The 16,547-nt window shown below is 45.0% G+C and overlaps 1 protein-coding gene across 8 annotated transcripts in view; it reads left to right on the forward strand.

The window, feature by feature from the left end:
- Positions 1–3,704: 3,704 nt before the first annotated feature.
- KIF1B (kinesin family member 1B) overlaps positions 3,705–16,547 on the forward strand; it is a 78,804-nt gene continuing 65,961 nt past the window's right edge. For 7 of the 8 annotated variants that reach the window (XR_010442613.1, XM_064730908.1, XM_064730911.1 and 4 more), the window contains exons 1-2: positions 3,706–3,964; positions 8,931–9,112. Coding sequence is in view for 7 of the 8 variants with exons in the window: in XM_064730908.1 (XP_064586978.1) it covers positions 9,007–9,112 (106 nt within the window). In the remaining variant the exon portion in view is untranslated. Of the gene's footprint in view, positions 3,965–8,930; positions 9,113–16,547 lie in introns of all 8 variants that reach the window. The other variant, XM_064730914.1, reaches the window with a different exon arrangement.

Here is a 16,547-nt window from a genome sequence, read left to right on the forward strand (position 1 = left end):
TGTTTTTACTGGAGGATGATTAAACTATGGCTTCACATTAGGGGTTCTTTTCTGCAAGTCACTACCATATATTGCCTCTATTGATAGATGATAAAATGAAGATTTTATAGTTTTGCATTTTGCCAGGAGGAAATAGAAATATTTACGTTTGGTGTGGGATGTTTTAATCAACACAATGCCCTTCAGAATCTGAATTTATATTTATTCTGCCATTGTGTCAGACTGTGACCTGAGGAATATAAATAGCAAAGTGCATTACTGAAATGTTTTGTCTAATTATGGCATACATCTATCATTTGAAAACATGTCAATGCAGATATTGCACAAGACACACAGGCTTGACATAAGTGGCCAAAACAATTTTATCTGGGCAACAAGTATCACATGTTTCAAAGGTGTGAGCTCAGACAAGTGTTCTCCCAAATTCTGCATTTGTGAGCAGAATAATGAAATGTATTAATAATAATGATGTGAGCAGAATAATTAATATTATTAATATTATTATTATTAATATTATTAATATTAATTTTTATTATTATTAATGTTAATGTTATTATTAATAATTATTAATAATAATAATGTGAGCAGAATAATGAAAGCTGCTGCAGTGCCATTCTATTGTGTCTGGCCACAAAAGTGAATCAAACCCCTGTCTTTCAGTGGGTAGAGGACATTTGAGTGACTGAAAAGCAAAGCTGAAGCTGGATTAAAAATCAGTTTCCCACAAAAGCATATGGGTTATGTGACAATTCTCAGTTTAGTTAATTAAATGCTACCTGCAGGTTTTGGTGATTTCTCTTTCCCTCACTAATGTCATTTACCTTTTTCAATCCAACTGTAACCTCACTGCAATAGAGTTTATAAACTGTCAGTGGAGGGATTTACATTTGACACGTCCCTGTGTGTGCAGAATGTAAACATCTCTGAGCTGCAATGGTTTACCCCAGCAATGGCTAACTCATGCTGCTGTTACAAAGTGAGCTTTCCTTGGAATTTATTGTGAATCACTGCTCACTCCTTGTCCTCCAGGGGAAGTTCCTGGGGCAAGCGCTGTAGCAACACAATTCAGGACAATTGATTCTATTGTATCACAATTTATACTTATGTAATGGCCCAATTTACATCTCTGTCAGCTCTGCCCTGCTGGCAGCGAGGGCAGCTGAGCTGTGAATAGCAGCATGGCAGTGAGGAGCACTGCAGCAGTGTCACTGTGTGTGCCCTGCCTTGAGACCAGCATGGCAGTGAGGAGCACAGCAGCAGTGTCACCGTGTGCCCTGTGCCCTGCCTTCCTACCAGCATGGCAAGTGAGGAGCACAGCAGCAGCAGTGTCACTGTGTGCCCCTGTGCCCTGCCTTTAGACAGGATGGCAGTGAGGAGCACTGCAGCAGTGTCACTGTGTGTGCCCTGCCTTCAGACAGGATGGCAGTGAGAAGCACTGCAGCAGTGTCACCGTGTGCCCTGTGCCCTGCCTGGTGACCAGCATGGCAGTGAGGAGCACTGCAGCAGCAGTGTCACGTGTGCCCTGTCCCTGCCTTCAGACAGGATGGCAGTGAGGAGCACAGCAGCAGTGTCACCGTGTGCCCTGTGCCCTGCCTTCAGACAGGATGGCAGTGAGGAGCACTGCAGCAGTGTCACTGTGTGCCCTGTGCCCTGCCTTCAGACAGGATGGCAGTGAGGAGCACAGCAGCAGTGTCACTGTGTGCCCCTGTGCCCTGCCTTCAGACAGGATGGCAGTGAGGAGCACAGCAGCAGTGTCACTGTGTGCCCCCGTGCCCTGCCTGGAGACCAGGATGGCAGTGAGGAGCACTGCAGCAGTGTCACCGTGTGCCCTGTGCCCTGCCTTCAGACAGGATGGCAGTGAGGAGCACAGCAGCAGTGTCACCGTGTGCCCTGTGCCCTGCCTTCCTACCAGGATGGCAGTGAGGAGCACTGCAGCAGCAGTGTCACCGTGTGCCCCCGTGCCCTGCCTCAGTCCCTGGAGTCATTTCCTCTGCCCCAATAAATGCAAGAAATGGCTGCATTCATTCCCTGTTTTCCATCTTGGCATGCTCTGGCTGTTTGTAGCCGATGGTTTCAGGGCTCTGTGACCAAGGGAAGCGTTCAGGCTCCGGGTGAGCACTCCCCAAACTTGGGCATGGGGCTGGGGCGGGAGCTGCTGTTCCCAGGGACACTGCACAAACTGTGCTCGAGTCAAATTAATCACAGTTTCTATTGCAGTGGGGGTTACAGCACGCACACGGTGGCTGGGCAGTTTGCAGGAGATTTTGAAACTGGTTTGAGGGTTTTTTTGAGGTGTTCTTGCCCTTTTCATTTCCAGAGAATGGCTGACCTAATTCTCCATAGATCTAGGTAGGAGTTAGCACAGTTACCCCACCCTAAAACCACCATTCAATTATGTGTCCCATCAATAGGAAGTATTCCAAGTTCTAGGACACAGGAAAGCCACCGATTTTTGATTTGTTGTTTCTGTGGCAATATTTCCCTAAGCCTCCTGTTTATCCATGTATTGTTGGGCTTCTGCATCTGTTGCCATAACTGCAGATGAGCCTGGCGAGGGGGAACAGTGACTTTTCACCAAAGTAAAAAAATAACTTCTGCCAAAGATCTGATCCTTAAGGGGAACAGAAGGGACAGAGCTGAGGTTAACATAGCTAATAGCCAGGAGGCTGTGAACAGAAATAAACCTTGTTCTGAAACTAGAAATCTCAGGTCCTGAATGTTCTTCTGAACATCTTAAATCCAATTTGTATATGATGGTGTATGAAACATATGTAATTAAGGCATTTCATGTAAAGTGATTTCCTTTAAGGTGCTTATAAGCTTAAACATGAGCCAGTTTCTAACAGCAGGAATTCCCAAATTACTAAGGATAAGGAGGAACTTAAAGCTGAACTATTGTCACAAAAATAACATTTTCCTATGAGAATATGCATGAAATTATTAAAAGCAAGAGAATTAATACAGCATCATTGACTAAATTTAATTATTTGCCTAAAAATACATTATGAGGTCTAAAAATATGACTCGGGCTGCCCAAGAAACGTTTTGAAGGGAAGGAGGGAGGATTACTAATCCCTCCCCTCTGAGCATCGCCCTTAGGCCCAGTTTAGGATGCAAATCCCACTGAATCACAGCGAGTCGGGAGCTGGGGAATTCGCTACCTCAGACCGCGTTCCCACAGCGAGATTTTATCCCGTTTGCCCGCACACCCGCGGTGTCCCAGCCGGTTTTATCCCGTTTGCCCGCAAAGCCGGCGGTGTCCCAGTCGCTTTTATCCCGTTTTCCCGCACACTCGCGGTGTCCCAGCCGGTTTTATCCCGCTTGCCCACACAGCGCGCAGACCCGGCGCTCCGGGCCCGCCGCCCCTCACGGCCCGGGGCGCGCACGGACACAGCGCGGCGGGCGGTGCTGCGGCCCCGCTCCCGATAGGCTCCGAGGGCGCAGACGTGATTTGCATTGCGGGTTCTGATTGGCTGGAGCAGGCGAGGGGCCGCCTCCCCGCGCCCCCGCTGCGGGGCGGAGGGCTCCGTTCGGAGGGCGGTGCCGCTGCGGCCGGGCACCGCCAGGCGGCGCTGGCGGCTGTGATTGACAGGGCGGGGGCGGGCGCTCGCGGGCTCCGCGGAGTGCCATTGGCGGGCCGTGCCGAGGGGGCGGGGCGACGCGCGGCGATTGGCGGAGCTGGGCGCTCCCCCCGCGCTCCGGGCGTTCCCCCCGCGCTCCGGCAGTGCGGGAGCGGCGCTGGGGCGAGCGCGGCGCCCGTTCCTCCCGGCCAGCCTCGCTCTCCTCCCTCCCCTTCTCCCCTCCCTCCGTTCCCTCCCTCGCCCTTCCCGCTCCGTTCCCGGCAGCGGGGAGGTCTCCAGGCCTCGGTGGAGGCGGCGATGGGGATGGCCGGGTTTTTGTCGCTGCGCTGCCCCGCCGGCTGCTGACGCCGCACCGCCCGCGTCCCGCGGACACCCCGCGCCAGGTGAGGGGGCCGCGCTGAGGGGGCGCTGAGGGGGCTGCGCTGGCGGGGCCGGAGCGGGGCGGGGGTGGGGGGCTGATGCCGTAATGCGGAGGGGGAGGCGGCGATGCTGCCGTGCGCATCTGAGGGGCCCCGCGGAGGGCTGAGGCCGCGAGCGGGGGGGGATGGACGGACGGACGGATGGATGGATGGATGGGTGGGTGGATGGATGGATGCATAGCACTGGATACCTTGGAGCTGTCAGGGCAGCGGCGCAAGGGCGTGGGGCCCCGCTCGGCCTTGCCATCTGCCCGCTGCCATCTCCTCGTCCCCCGGGACGCTTCCCTCCCTCCCTTCCCTTTCTTCCTTCCCTTCCTCTCCCTCCTTCCTTTTTCCTCGGGCGGCCGCTCCCCCGCTTTCCCATGGGCTGGATGCCGCCCGCCGTGCCGCGTTCCGCCGCCCTGCTCCCCTCTGCGGCTCGGATGGGGCGGAGGCGGCAGCGCCGGCCCGGGAGGCGGTGCGGGGTGCGGGGTGCGGCAGCGGCTCCCGGCCCGGCCCGGCCCGGCCCGGCTCGGCGCGGCCCGGGCAGCCATGTTGGCACGATGAGCCGGCAGTGCCCGTGCCCGGGCGGGGGGCGGCGGAGCGGGCCCGGCGCTGGGGCCGCCGCCGCAATGGGGGCAGCGCCCGCGCTGGAGAACCCGCCAGCAGCAGATGATGAATTTATGTCTGCCTTCCGGAATGTAAATACGTTCATACCAAATTCTAAATTCTAAACGATATTTCTGTTCGCTTCCAGCTCCTTCTGAGCTCAGTTATTTTTGCTGTTGCACAATCCAGTGTTGGTAAATAGCCATGTGTGCATGTGATCGGGTTTCAGTGCCTCGCCAAGTTCTGCAGCGCTGTTCGATCTGGCATCTCCACCTGGTCCAGATATAGCAGAGCGTGTGTGTGAGTTCAGCTGAGGGATCACACTGTCAGCACTGCCCGAGCTTCATGCGGCACCTAAAATTGGCTCTGCTGGGGCCCCTTGTTCAGATACGCCTGCTGCCCCAAGCAGCTGTTTTGCCAACTTTCCGTGTGCTAATCTCTGTCCTTGTTTTATTTCTTCAGAGCTCTTGCACTGATTAAGTTACAAGCCATTTTTTTGTTTCAAAGTTAGCACATTCTGTGATATGCAGCTATGACACAGTTATCTGGTGTATGACTGGTTCTCTTAAATAAAAAGTGATTCTTCTTTGTTTGTGATATGTGGTGGGTTTGGATGGATTTTTTGTTGAATGCAGAGATACAGATTTTGGACATTGTTTTGTAACCGCTTCGAGCTTGCTGCAGACTTCTCTGCATGTATAAATAATAATTTGAATCTAAATCCCTGCTCTGCTTGTAACTTTACTTAAATAAACAGCAATGTGTTTGTATTTTGACATTGCATAAAAACTGGTTTGCCAAAACTTTCAGATACATCCAAGTATTCAAGTCTTAATGTTTATTCAGATATTTTTGGGAAAGCCCAGATCTAGTTGAGCCTGTGATGGATGATTCATCAACACAATTAGGTTTGTCAGCTTGAATACCAGTAAACAGACAAGATATTTAGATGATTTCTTTTAATGACACCTTTTAATATTAAAATCTCACTGTAGGACTTACAGTGATGTCTTTTAGTTTCAAATAGGTGTAAAGCTAGGATGTAGGGTTTGCTTTTTGCTGATGAAGATCACTAAACAACTCAAATGTCGTGTGCCACCTGTTTGGGAGCCAGTGGTGGATCACCTCAGAGACACACACAGCTCCCTCCTTGGTTCATGACTGGATTCGTGCAGGCTGAACATGAAAAGAGACACAGCTAGTAGATTCCTTCCAAAACATCAGGGAGATGATTCATTCTAGCATGGATGGCAGCCTCCAAGCCTATAATGAACATTTAAAAAAAGTCGTCTTTTAAGAATATTGTTCTTCTAAATCTGTACCACAAACTGGATTGCATATTTTGGTTTTCTCTTTTCAAGTTATGTTTCCACTCTGTAGTCAGCATTTTGTAGTAGTAGGAAGTGGTACTACTGGTAAATGTGAGCCCTGAAAAACCAGTTGCAGTCTATTATCTGTGATGCTGTGTAACTTGGGGCTCATTTTGCCTCATTTTACCATTCTGTGTGATGAGGGAAATGCTACTTTTATAAATTGTTATGACCAGTTAAGATAACTGGTAGGTGGAAAAGCCCCTCAGAACCCCAGCAGCTTAAATGTATGGAAAGCTTGGCAAATTATATTGGTTTTGGTCAATTTTCTTACTAATGAAAATTAAATCTTGCACAGTGAATTGATATTCAAAACATCTGAAATCCATGTGCAAATATGAGTAGGTGTTTTGCTTACTTCAGCTATGAAAAACAGCAGAGTTGAGAACAAAAGAGATTTAAAATTGTACCACATTTAATTTTCCGTCAGCACAAAAGTTAGGGTTGGGAAAAATTGGTAACTGCAGAAGTCCAGCAGGTAAATTTTCATGTTGTAGGTGATTTTGTGATCTGCTCTTTGAGAATCTCTTCACAGTTGTGTTTCAAACAAGTCTGTCATTTAGCTAGTGCATATGGAGTCTCTGGAAATGTGATTTTCATGCTTTCTTATTGTGCATATGATGTTAAGAGGTACATATAGATATATATATAAAAGTAAATGATTCTTTCATCCCACTCTGTTTGTCAGCTTCCCAGATATATCTGTAGAAATTAATTCAGTGTTCTGAGAAACATCAGAAAAAATTCTTTGTGGTACTCCACAGTAAGAAGGGAAGATAAGCCCCCTACATTTCATAAACAGTATTATAAGAGCACACTGGACAAAGTAAATTGTGTCACTGTGAACTTGACAAAAAATGGCCGTTCTGCACCTGACAGAGTATTAAACAGTGTTTCATAAACAGGCTGCTGCGTGGCCGTGCCCAGTGCCATTGCTGTTTGCAGCAGCAGTGTCAGGGTCAGTTGAATAATAGCTGTGCCTGTGTTGGGATTAGCCTTGTCCCTTGGCCGTGTCCCTTGGCCTGTGAGGGCTCAGGGCATGGTGCAAGGGGCCGGTCAGGGAGGCAGAGCCACAGCCACGGGCGGATTCTGGGGGCAGGAGTTGATAACCAAGCTCTGTGTTTGATACTTTGTTCCACACAAAAGTAGGCGCCTCTGTGCAAGAGGGAGAGGAGCAGGCTGTAGAACACCCCAGAACATCGGGTGAATTCATTCCCAGTACTTTTCTGCTCTATTCTATGTTCAGGACTTTAGTGAAGCTTTTTAAAATTCCATACTGACCCCGAGCTGGTGGTGTGGCTGTGTCATTAATCATTGTTCAACCAGTTTGCTGTACCAATGACATTGAGATTCAGCTGGCTTGCTCCTAAAGACATTCTTCTAGTCTGATGAGATACCTCAGGTACCTTTGAAAATAAGGAATACTTTAAATTGCTTCTACTTGGGGGAGTAATTTAATTTCTGCTTTCACCATGTGATGGCATTAATGAAGTTTTGCAGTTTTATTAAAGACTTCTTGTACTGTGGGAAAATGTGTCATAACTTGAATTAAGCATGTATAAGTACTTTTACCAGGTGTGGAACTTACTTCAGAGCTGAAATGCTTCTGCTTTAGACCTGCTAGTAATTTTTGTACTTCTGTGATCACAACCCTGACATGAGCACTTCCCCAGATCCGTGCTGTGTTGATAACCAGAGGGGATGTCAGGAATCCTGGGTGCATGGCAGAGCAGAGTTGAGTTCTGCCCAGGGTAAGTCAGGTTCCAGATAGAAATGCCTCAGTCCAGCTCTGAGTCCTCTCTTCAGCAGTGGCCATAGCAGATATTTAGGATATAAGGATAAATCACACATAAATAATGTTTTCTCACTATAGTCATCCATGTTCTGTATGTCTGCCATGGAACCTTTCCTAGCCAAGGGTAGGGGCTTTTCAGTAGGATTTATTCTTTGAATCTCGTTGCTTTTTGGGGCTGTTAGACTCAGTACTGGCCGTGTCCTGTGGCAGGAAGCTGGACTGCTCAGTAGTGGGCTGACTGAAAACCTCTCTCTTATGGAAAAGGCTGGTTGACACCAACACAAACAAACCAATCTTTCGTCAACCTGCGTTCCAGCACTGTCTCAGACATGCCTTGAAGTTTGGACAGTGGGTGTCAGGGATAGTTCCCTCCAACAAAAGTGCTCTGTCATTTAGGTGTGGTAGATTTGAACAAGTATTTTGATAGTGGAGATGAATTTAATGGTGGACATTTGCCTGAACATAGATAGTAATATTTACCCTGAAGGTAACAATTCTTGATTCCTCCTGTTCCTTACAGTGTATCCTTTAATCAGCAGATACACAAGTAGTAGATGAGTTGTTATTTCCTTCCAGAAGAGGACTTTCCCAGGACTGCAAGGGCTTCTTTAAGGGTACACCCTTTTCTCTGGAGTCATATCTATTGAAAGTCAGTGTGCTGTGGCCCATGACTCTTGAATTAATTTTAATATTATTGCTAAAACATTGTGGCAGCAAGGATTGGCAGTGTGAGAGCCTGGGTATGGGGTATATGGTCATTGCCTCATGATGAAATTTAAGTAGCTGTGTCTTTACTGCTAAAATTATCTTTGTTAGGTTAAGCCTAACACATGTTGTAACCAGATATTTATTTTGGTATTGGCATCCTTACTTTCTGGAGGAAAACCAAGTATTGGTTTTCTTCCAGAAAAGAAATGTATGAAATTGTATGAAAACCAAATATTTGTACACTTCAAAAAACTGCTTCAGGTGACAGAAACTTCTGACTAGGGAGACAGTGAACAGGTGCTGATAAATGTATTTCCAGTTCTGGCTTTGAAGTGACACCTTTTGGGGGTAAGGGAGGGTGATCTGCAAAGCAGAAATTGCATTTATGAAGTAACTTTGAACCTTGCTAATTTTATCAACATCTTGAACACAATAGCTGTAAATAACTAAATGATATTTTTCTCCTCAGAAAACACCAACAGGAAGGATAACTTGAAAGGCTCTTGATCACTTTCAATTCCTGGAGTGTGCTGCCAGCAGCCAGGATGTCGGGGGCGTCGGTGAAGGTGGCTGTTCGTGTCCGGCCCTTCAACTCCCGAGAAACCAGCAAGGAGTCCAAATGTATCATCCAGATGCAAGGCAATTCCACCAGTAAGTGTCATTTCATCTTGTAAGGGAGTCCTTCTCTGTTCCCAGACTAAAATATTTGACTTAAATATTTTCTTCTGTCAGACTGAGAACTGTATCATTGTATCATCTAGAATTAATCTTTTAGTTATTCTGCTTTTCGAAGGCTGTCATTACAAACTAGATTATCTCTAAATGTGACTAGAAAGTCTAAATCACAAATATCTTGATTTTTATGGAGTTGTTCATGGTGTTTGCTTCTGCTGATTTGAAAATTCTACAGAAGGATTGGAATACAAAAGTGAAAACCTTTTTGTGACTTCAATGTTTGGGAACATCATGTGGGTAGACAGATAGAGGGATACATTGCACACCACCACATGATAACTGTGGGGGTATAGGTTCTGCTTGCATCTGGTGCTTATTCTGCACTGTGTGCTTTTGGTTAAGAACATCATTTGGGTGAGAAAGCTGAGATGAAAAGGGTATCAAGTTTTATGTTTCCAGAGCAGATGTCTAAATGACAGCAAAATAACAGACTACGTAGAATCATCTTCTTTTCTAACCAATTAGAAGTGTTAAGCTTCCCATATAATTGTTGTGAGTGTAATTTGGAGAACACTGTTCTGTGGGAAACTGTGTGTGGGCACACCTTTTTTGGTTGTTGGGTTGGTTGTTTTTCATACTTGAGGTCAAGGCAGTATTGGCAGCACTTGAGGGAGTGTCACTCCTCACCTGCAGACCAACAGCTCTGCCCATAAACTGCTCTTCATGGGGCACTTTTTCATTTTTAGGTAATCAAGTAGAGCCATCTTGTCTGCAGCTGAAGAAAGCAACACTCCAAGAGCACTGAGTTATTTCGCTGTCTGATTACTTGAGTGTTTACTCATGCCTGTTAACACAAAGGAGGTTTCATAGAGGCCTCTCCCTTTTTTTTTAGCCAAGGTTGTACGTCAGCCTGCTTGTGCTTCTGCAGTGGAATTTAAATCCTGGCTGTGGTCACTGCAATTATATAGTGTTTATGGTTTCATTGGAAGAGAGGTGTCATAGAGAAGAGAGCTTGTTTTTAGTGCAGAAAGTTCTTATTTTTGGACCTTATGTGCAATACTACCCAAAGAAGCTCTTTTGTGATTGGATTTCAAAATTTCCATTTAAGGTAGGGGTGGGAGGGGTTTGAAGTCATCTCATGTAGAACAGGTGCTTGTATCCCATCATTGAATGCAGTGTAGAATGCAAGAACTGTAAACTTCATTAGAGGATATTTGTTATGGAAATGCCACCAAGCTCTGGGCTCCAGCAGCACCACTGGGAGCCTCTGTAACAGCTTTTCTGGCTGCAGTCATCCCAGCAGCAATTTCAGGTGTTTAAGGTGTTTGAATTGCAGGAGCCTGTGGCAGCACCTTGTTTGTGGCACAGCAGCCGGGGGGAGCAGTCGGTGTCTGGCAGATTGTTTGGCTGAGCTGGAGCTGTGGCCTGGGCCAGACACTGGTTCTGTGTCTGAACACTGGAGCTGCACTACAATGAGTTTCCAACAAACTGCATCAGCCTGACAGAGGAGAAAAATACTTCAGATATATCTAATTGGAAATGTCTTTACAGAAATGACTTCTTTTGCTGTGTTTTATACTCTGAAGTGCTCTAATGTGCAGCCCTGCATTTGGATGCTGTGGCTCTGGTCAGGCTGGTGATGTGACAGATGGTCGGGTTTAAGTCATGGAGACATTACAGACTGTGGGAAGGAATCCTCAGTTGTGATAGTTAAACATTGTTACATTCTGGGGGATATTTTTTCCCTGTATTTCCCTCTTAGAGCAGAAATACAAGAAAGCAGTGGACAGAGGAGTAGTTTGAACAGAAGAGGATTGTATAATAAAGGATATGAATAAGGCATTGTTTGGTGGGGGAAAAAACCACCAGAAATCTTCTCTCCAAAGAATCTTCCTAACCAAGTTGTCCAGCACACATAACTTCCATCTGAAATTCTTCAGCTGGTGTGCTTTTAGGTTATGTGTTAGATGGGGGGCATAAGTGCTGTCCTGCCAAAGATTGTTTCATTTTCATGATTTTTGCAGCCCCACAGTTTCATTATTGAACTCCTCATTATTAAGGTCTGAACTTGCTGACTAAAAGCTGAGCACATGAAGTGAAATTAGTGTATCTGAGACTCATATCTGATGCAGCAATTTGAAAAGAAAGGGAATTTAGTAGTAATTCTAGACTAAGGAGTTCCTGCTTCACACTTTCAGATGTGCCAGTGAAGTGATCAAGGTCTAGATATCTTGCCTCTGAGAAGGTTATTTTTTCACTTGTGCACTGATCAAGTTGACAGGAGGCAAACCTGAGAGGATGGTGATACACTGAGTAGTGACTATTTTAAGCCTCCAAGGCAGTTAAAGTTCCCTTATCTTGGAATTAAAGCCTAATGGACTGTCGTGACACCGGATTGATGAGACTGTGTGCAGTCTGATAGCTAAGAAGGGATTTTGACAGTTCCTTGAACTTTAATTCTGTATGTATTGATTGACCAAGCTATTCTGCAAATCCTGCATTTAAACTTTGTCCAAGTCTGAGTTTTGTAAATGTATTGGCAGAGACTACTGCATTACAGTGCAACTGAGGCAAAGTGCTCAGGATTGTGTTAAGGAAAACTGTGCAAAGATACAGATAATAAAGAGTATGACAGGTGTACTTTAGAAATAAATAATTTTAGATGAATGTGTGAAAAAGGAGTGGTTTTTGACATACATAATGAAGTAGTTTCTTGAAGTCAGAATGCCACCAGGGTTGTTGCCTGCCATGCTGCTTTTGTTGGACAGTTTTTGTGTGAATTTGGCTGTTTATGGCTTTGGGGATTGCCTGTCATTCACAGGGTGCTTGCCAGCAAAGCAAAACGTCCCTCTGGGTTAAAAAGCTTATGCTCAATTTTGTTACACAGTTCTTTGCCTTAGAAGCAAAACAACATGATTTGCTTGTGCACTCCTGCAGAATTTACTTGTTACCCTTTCTGGCTTTAATGGAATTTCCTCCTAGGAGATCAAGACCTTTAATCCAGATCCATAGTAGGTTTGTTTTTATCATTTTTCACTGTTTAAAAATGACAGTGCAGCTGAATACAGTTCTAGGTATGTCCTAATCTCAGAAAAAGAGAATTTGTACGAAGATCTTTAACCCATAATGTTAAGGACAGTTACTGTGAGTAATTGGGACTTTTGTTTTTCTTCCGGAAGGATGCAAAATATGGAAATTTTGAAATCAGCACTTGAACATATTATTTGTCGTTTTTTTTTCTGTTCTGCTATTGTGAATTTTGCACTCAAATTGTCAGTCTTTGTCTTAAATACATGTTTGAAAAGTGAGGTTGTGCAGCTGAGCTGCAGTCCCGTGTGCTGAGTGCATGAAGGGGCTGCAGTCTGGCAGAAGGCCAGCGCTGCTCAGATCATTTCTATTTCAGATGGGACCCATTGGAATGATACTGCCAGGAGTTCTGCAGTGCACAGGGGAAGGGAAGGTAATGGAGGAATCTCAGAGATGGGACAGGACAAGGCAGGAGCTGTAAAATTCTGCTATTTATGTTAACTTGGGAATGCAAAATGCTTTCCAAAGAAGAGGTAATGCCACCATCAAATTAGGGATTAAAAAACTCCATCAAAACAGTAACTGAGTGAGGTTAATTTCAGAAAAGGCCTTCTTTATAAATCATTATAACTTAGAAATCATCCTAAGAAACATAAACTTTGTTTTCAAAAGCACCTGCTAAGCAAGTGAATTCAGTTGGCTGAAAGGATGCTTTCATTTGGAGTTCTGTTCTGAAGAGTATATTCTTTAAATTACTGAATAGGTGGCTTATCATGTCCAAACTCAAAGTGGCTTTTTGAAATTGATAATTAAAGTATAGATCATGCTTTTCTGCATATCTTGATTGAATAAGTTTTCTCTTTAATTCCTGCTTTTTCCAGTTTTTTTTCCAGAAAGGTTCACACCAATGCATCTTGCCCACAATGTATTAATTACTTATTCCTGTCCAGTTAATTTATGACAGTTTTTGTAGTGAGTGGGAAAAAGCTTCTGCAGTGTAATACATGAAAGCTGAGCTATAGATCTAAGAGTGTTTTGTGTGTCAGTAGTTCTTGTGCTCATTCTTGTAGGGGCTTTTCAAACATAACAAATATAAACAACGTTGGCAGCTGCTGCCTTGGGTTATTGAGCTGAAAAAAGAAGCAGTTCTGTGCCTAAAGACTCCCTGAGCATTGTGCTTTTTCTGGTTTAGCTTTTGTTTGTTTGAGGGATTTTTTGTTTTGGTTTGGTTTTTTGGTTGGTTGGTTTGTTTGTTCTGCATCTTTTTTGGTGGAAGTGATTTGATAATCTGGCCTGTAAATGCTTGTAAATAATGCATAAATAAAAATGAATGAAATTGAAGCAGAGGTTCAAGCCACAAGACAGCATTGAGATACTAATCACTAGCAAGGAGCCCAGCAGGCTTTTTCTTTAAAAAATCTAAATATGTGTGTAAAACATGAAACAAATAAAACAAGGAAGTAAGGAAGTACCCTACTTGGAATATGTGTTGCAATTAATTGTGCCCTAGATGAATGAAAATAGGGTTTAGCATCTTGTGTGTGCAAGTGACAGAGCAAAGCAAAGTTCTCAAAGTGCAGCTCCTCTGTGATTGTGGTGTGAAGGAGCCCAGGGCAAAGGTGCCCCTGCACAGCCAGGTTAGCTTGGAAGGGCTGAGTGCACCTGGGTCCTCCCACAGCCCTGACAGTTCCCTGTGGGATTTTAGCTCAGCAATAGGTCTGGGTTTCAGTAATGCTGCCAGGTCCCTCTGTGGCTGCTGAAGGTATTGGATGTTTAATAAAAATAGGCCTGGTGGAGTGGTCCCATCTGCCAGTGACAATAATCCCATCTGCTGCTGTGGACATATGGCTGTCAGCTCCTCATCCAGGCAGCCTTGGCATCAGAAAACCTTGGGAAGACATTCTGGAGTTAATTTGTAGAGGTTGTAGGGGGAAAAAAAGTGTATTTCTTCTAATATTGTTTTGTTCTTTGGGGTTTTTTTTCTCCCTAGACTTAAGTGTTTAAATTAAAAACAAAAAACAACCCAAAAAACCTAATACAGAAACATCTAATTTTAATTTCTCCTTTGTTTTGGCTTTTTCTTTCCTTTTCTTCTTTTCTTTTAAGATATGTGCTGCTTTATGAAGTTGTTCTGGGGCAAATTAGAAATGGGTGGGAAAGCAGGACTGAACTTTAAAGGCTTTTGATTTATTGCATGTTTGCCTACATTAGTAGTACTTGAAATGTAATACAAAAGTCAAAACTATTGAAAGGTTCATAGAATAAGGTAACCTCATCAATAATTCAGCTGTCTCTTTTATGATATACTTTTGACTCTCAATCTCTTATGAAAACAATAATTTTAGATATCTCAAAAAATAAGCATATTGCCTTTCTGATGCCTTGTGCCTGCCAAAAAGCATTGGTTCTTAAAGCATGCAGTGTGGTGTTCTTGGTTTGCTTGTTTGGTTTATTTTTCTCCTAAGTGTTTCTAGTGTTTTCTACTGGTATCTTGCACCAGAGGCTGTCTTGGGCAAATAAACAGCATTGCAGGAATGTCACTTCACCCCTTCCCTGGTTTTTCTGGCCTGTAAATCCCTGCCAGTGGTGCAAGCTAAATGAATGCTTGTCAATATGAAAACACTGCCCTGCATTCATGGTGGGTGTGTTATCAAACCAGGCTGTTGGTGGGGACATGGATGGTGTCACATGGAGGGTGCCTGAACGCTCTTGTGGTCGAGGTTTGAAAGACAAGTCCAAGAGGTCACAACAGCAGAGGTTCCCCAAACTCCTCTGCTGACTGTCCTCTTACCAATATGAGCATTAGAGTTCTCTGTGTTTTGGGGCATTAGGGATTTCTGTGTCCACAAGTCTGTCTTAGTCACTGTCTCTGCATGCCCTGCAGTATTGACAGCTCATATGTTTTGTACATGCCTGGAATATTTCTTTGGAGAAGAAATAAAAATGTGGATTTTTTTGGTGTTTGATTTTCCTTCTAAAGCCTTTCTCATGATTGAATAAAAATAGCTTGAAGTGTTAATTCTGCACTGTTAAAAAAAATTAGAGGATGACTTTGGGGAGCTGGGGGAAGATGAACATTTAATCATCCTTAAATGCTAGAGATGCAAATGCTGGTTCTGGAGTGAGACTGTGGGATGATGACTAGGGTGTTCCAGCTGATGTTAAATGCAGTTAGACTACATTAAGTTATGAAGGTGGTATGGAACCATAGCAGAGGGGTATTACTAATAAACCCTGAGTAGTGTCTGTCAGTGGTGATTCTCCATGTGGAGTGCTTCCCCTTCACAATGAGTGCTCACTGACACAGAACTAGGCCTCCAGAGGGGATTCTTTTTATCCAATGCTTAAATAAACTGCCACATTTTAGTATGCAAGTAGAAGTAAAGAGAATGTAAATTGTTAATAGGAAATACTTTAAGAATTGGATATTTTCATTCACTACACAAATTCTTCCAGAGACATCCACTGTTAAGAACTGACCAAGCTGATTTAAGTGGGCCGAAATCCTTAAGACCTGGCTCCCCAAGATTCCAGTGCTCCCTGGTGTTCTCTCAGTGTGTGCTGGCACGTGTCTGAAGGTCAGAATGGTCTTAGGAGAGGCCCAGTTTGGCTCTTGGCGATGTCAAGTCAGAGAAGTGAAGGGAGATAGTGTTTTACCTGCCCTGAGGCAGAAACCATGAGCCCAGAACTGAGCTGGAGCCTGGCCCAGCCCCGCACACAGCCCTGACCCTGCCTGTGCTCTGGGACATCCCCAGGTCATCCTTTGGCAGTGCAGGTTTGGGAACGGCTCTGGGCGAGCTCTTGAGCCAGGCAGAGCAGTCTGCTTGGGCTGCCTGCTGCAGAGCCTGCTGGCGTGCTGTTCTCCAGGAACACCAGCTGGAGAGCTGTATTTATAGCTCGTGGATCTGGGAGAGCAGCTGAGGATGAGCGGCTTTCCAGCAGCTTCTGTGAGCAGCGGGGCCTTGCCCTGGTGCTGCCCAGCCCGACTCCCTCCCCCAGCCAACCTTTCTCCCAGTGCGCGGCTGAAATTCCACAGCGGGGAGAGAATCCGCTTGAATTCCAAATGAGCTGTTCTTAGCTTCTGCTTGGTTTCCTTCCCTTTTAATGATTTGAAAAATGCAAACAATGCTTTGAAAAGCAAGCGCTGCTTCATGAGCTGGAAGTGTCCATTTCCCTTCATTTATCTCTTATAATAACAGCCCTGAAAGTCTGTCTTATAAAAGCACTATGGCCATAGATCTGATTGCAGCGTTTGCCTAGGAAAGAAGCCTGTATTAAACGTGTCTTTGTGGTGTTATTCACGTTCCAGCAAATAAAGAATGCCTGCTCCACCCTGCTCTCTGTAAGGAACATGTTCCCATTGTTGTCATTCTAGTCTACAGAT

This window comes from Zonotrichia leucophrys, chromosome 21 (assembly GCF_028769735.1).
Source record: "Zonotrichia leucophrys gambelii isolate GWCS_2022_RI chromosome 21, RI_Zleu_2.0, whole genome shotgun sequence".
Classification (NCBI taxonomy): Eukaryota; Metazoa; Chordata; class Aves; order Passeriformes; family Passerellidae; genus Zonotrichia; species Zonotrichia leucophrys.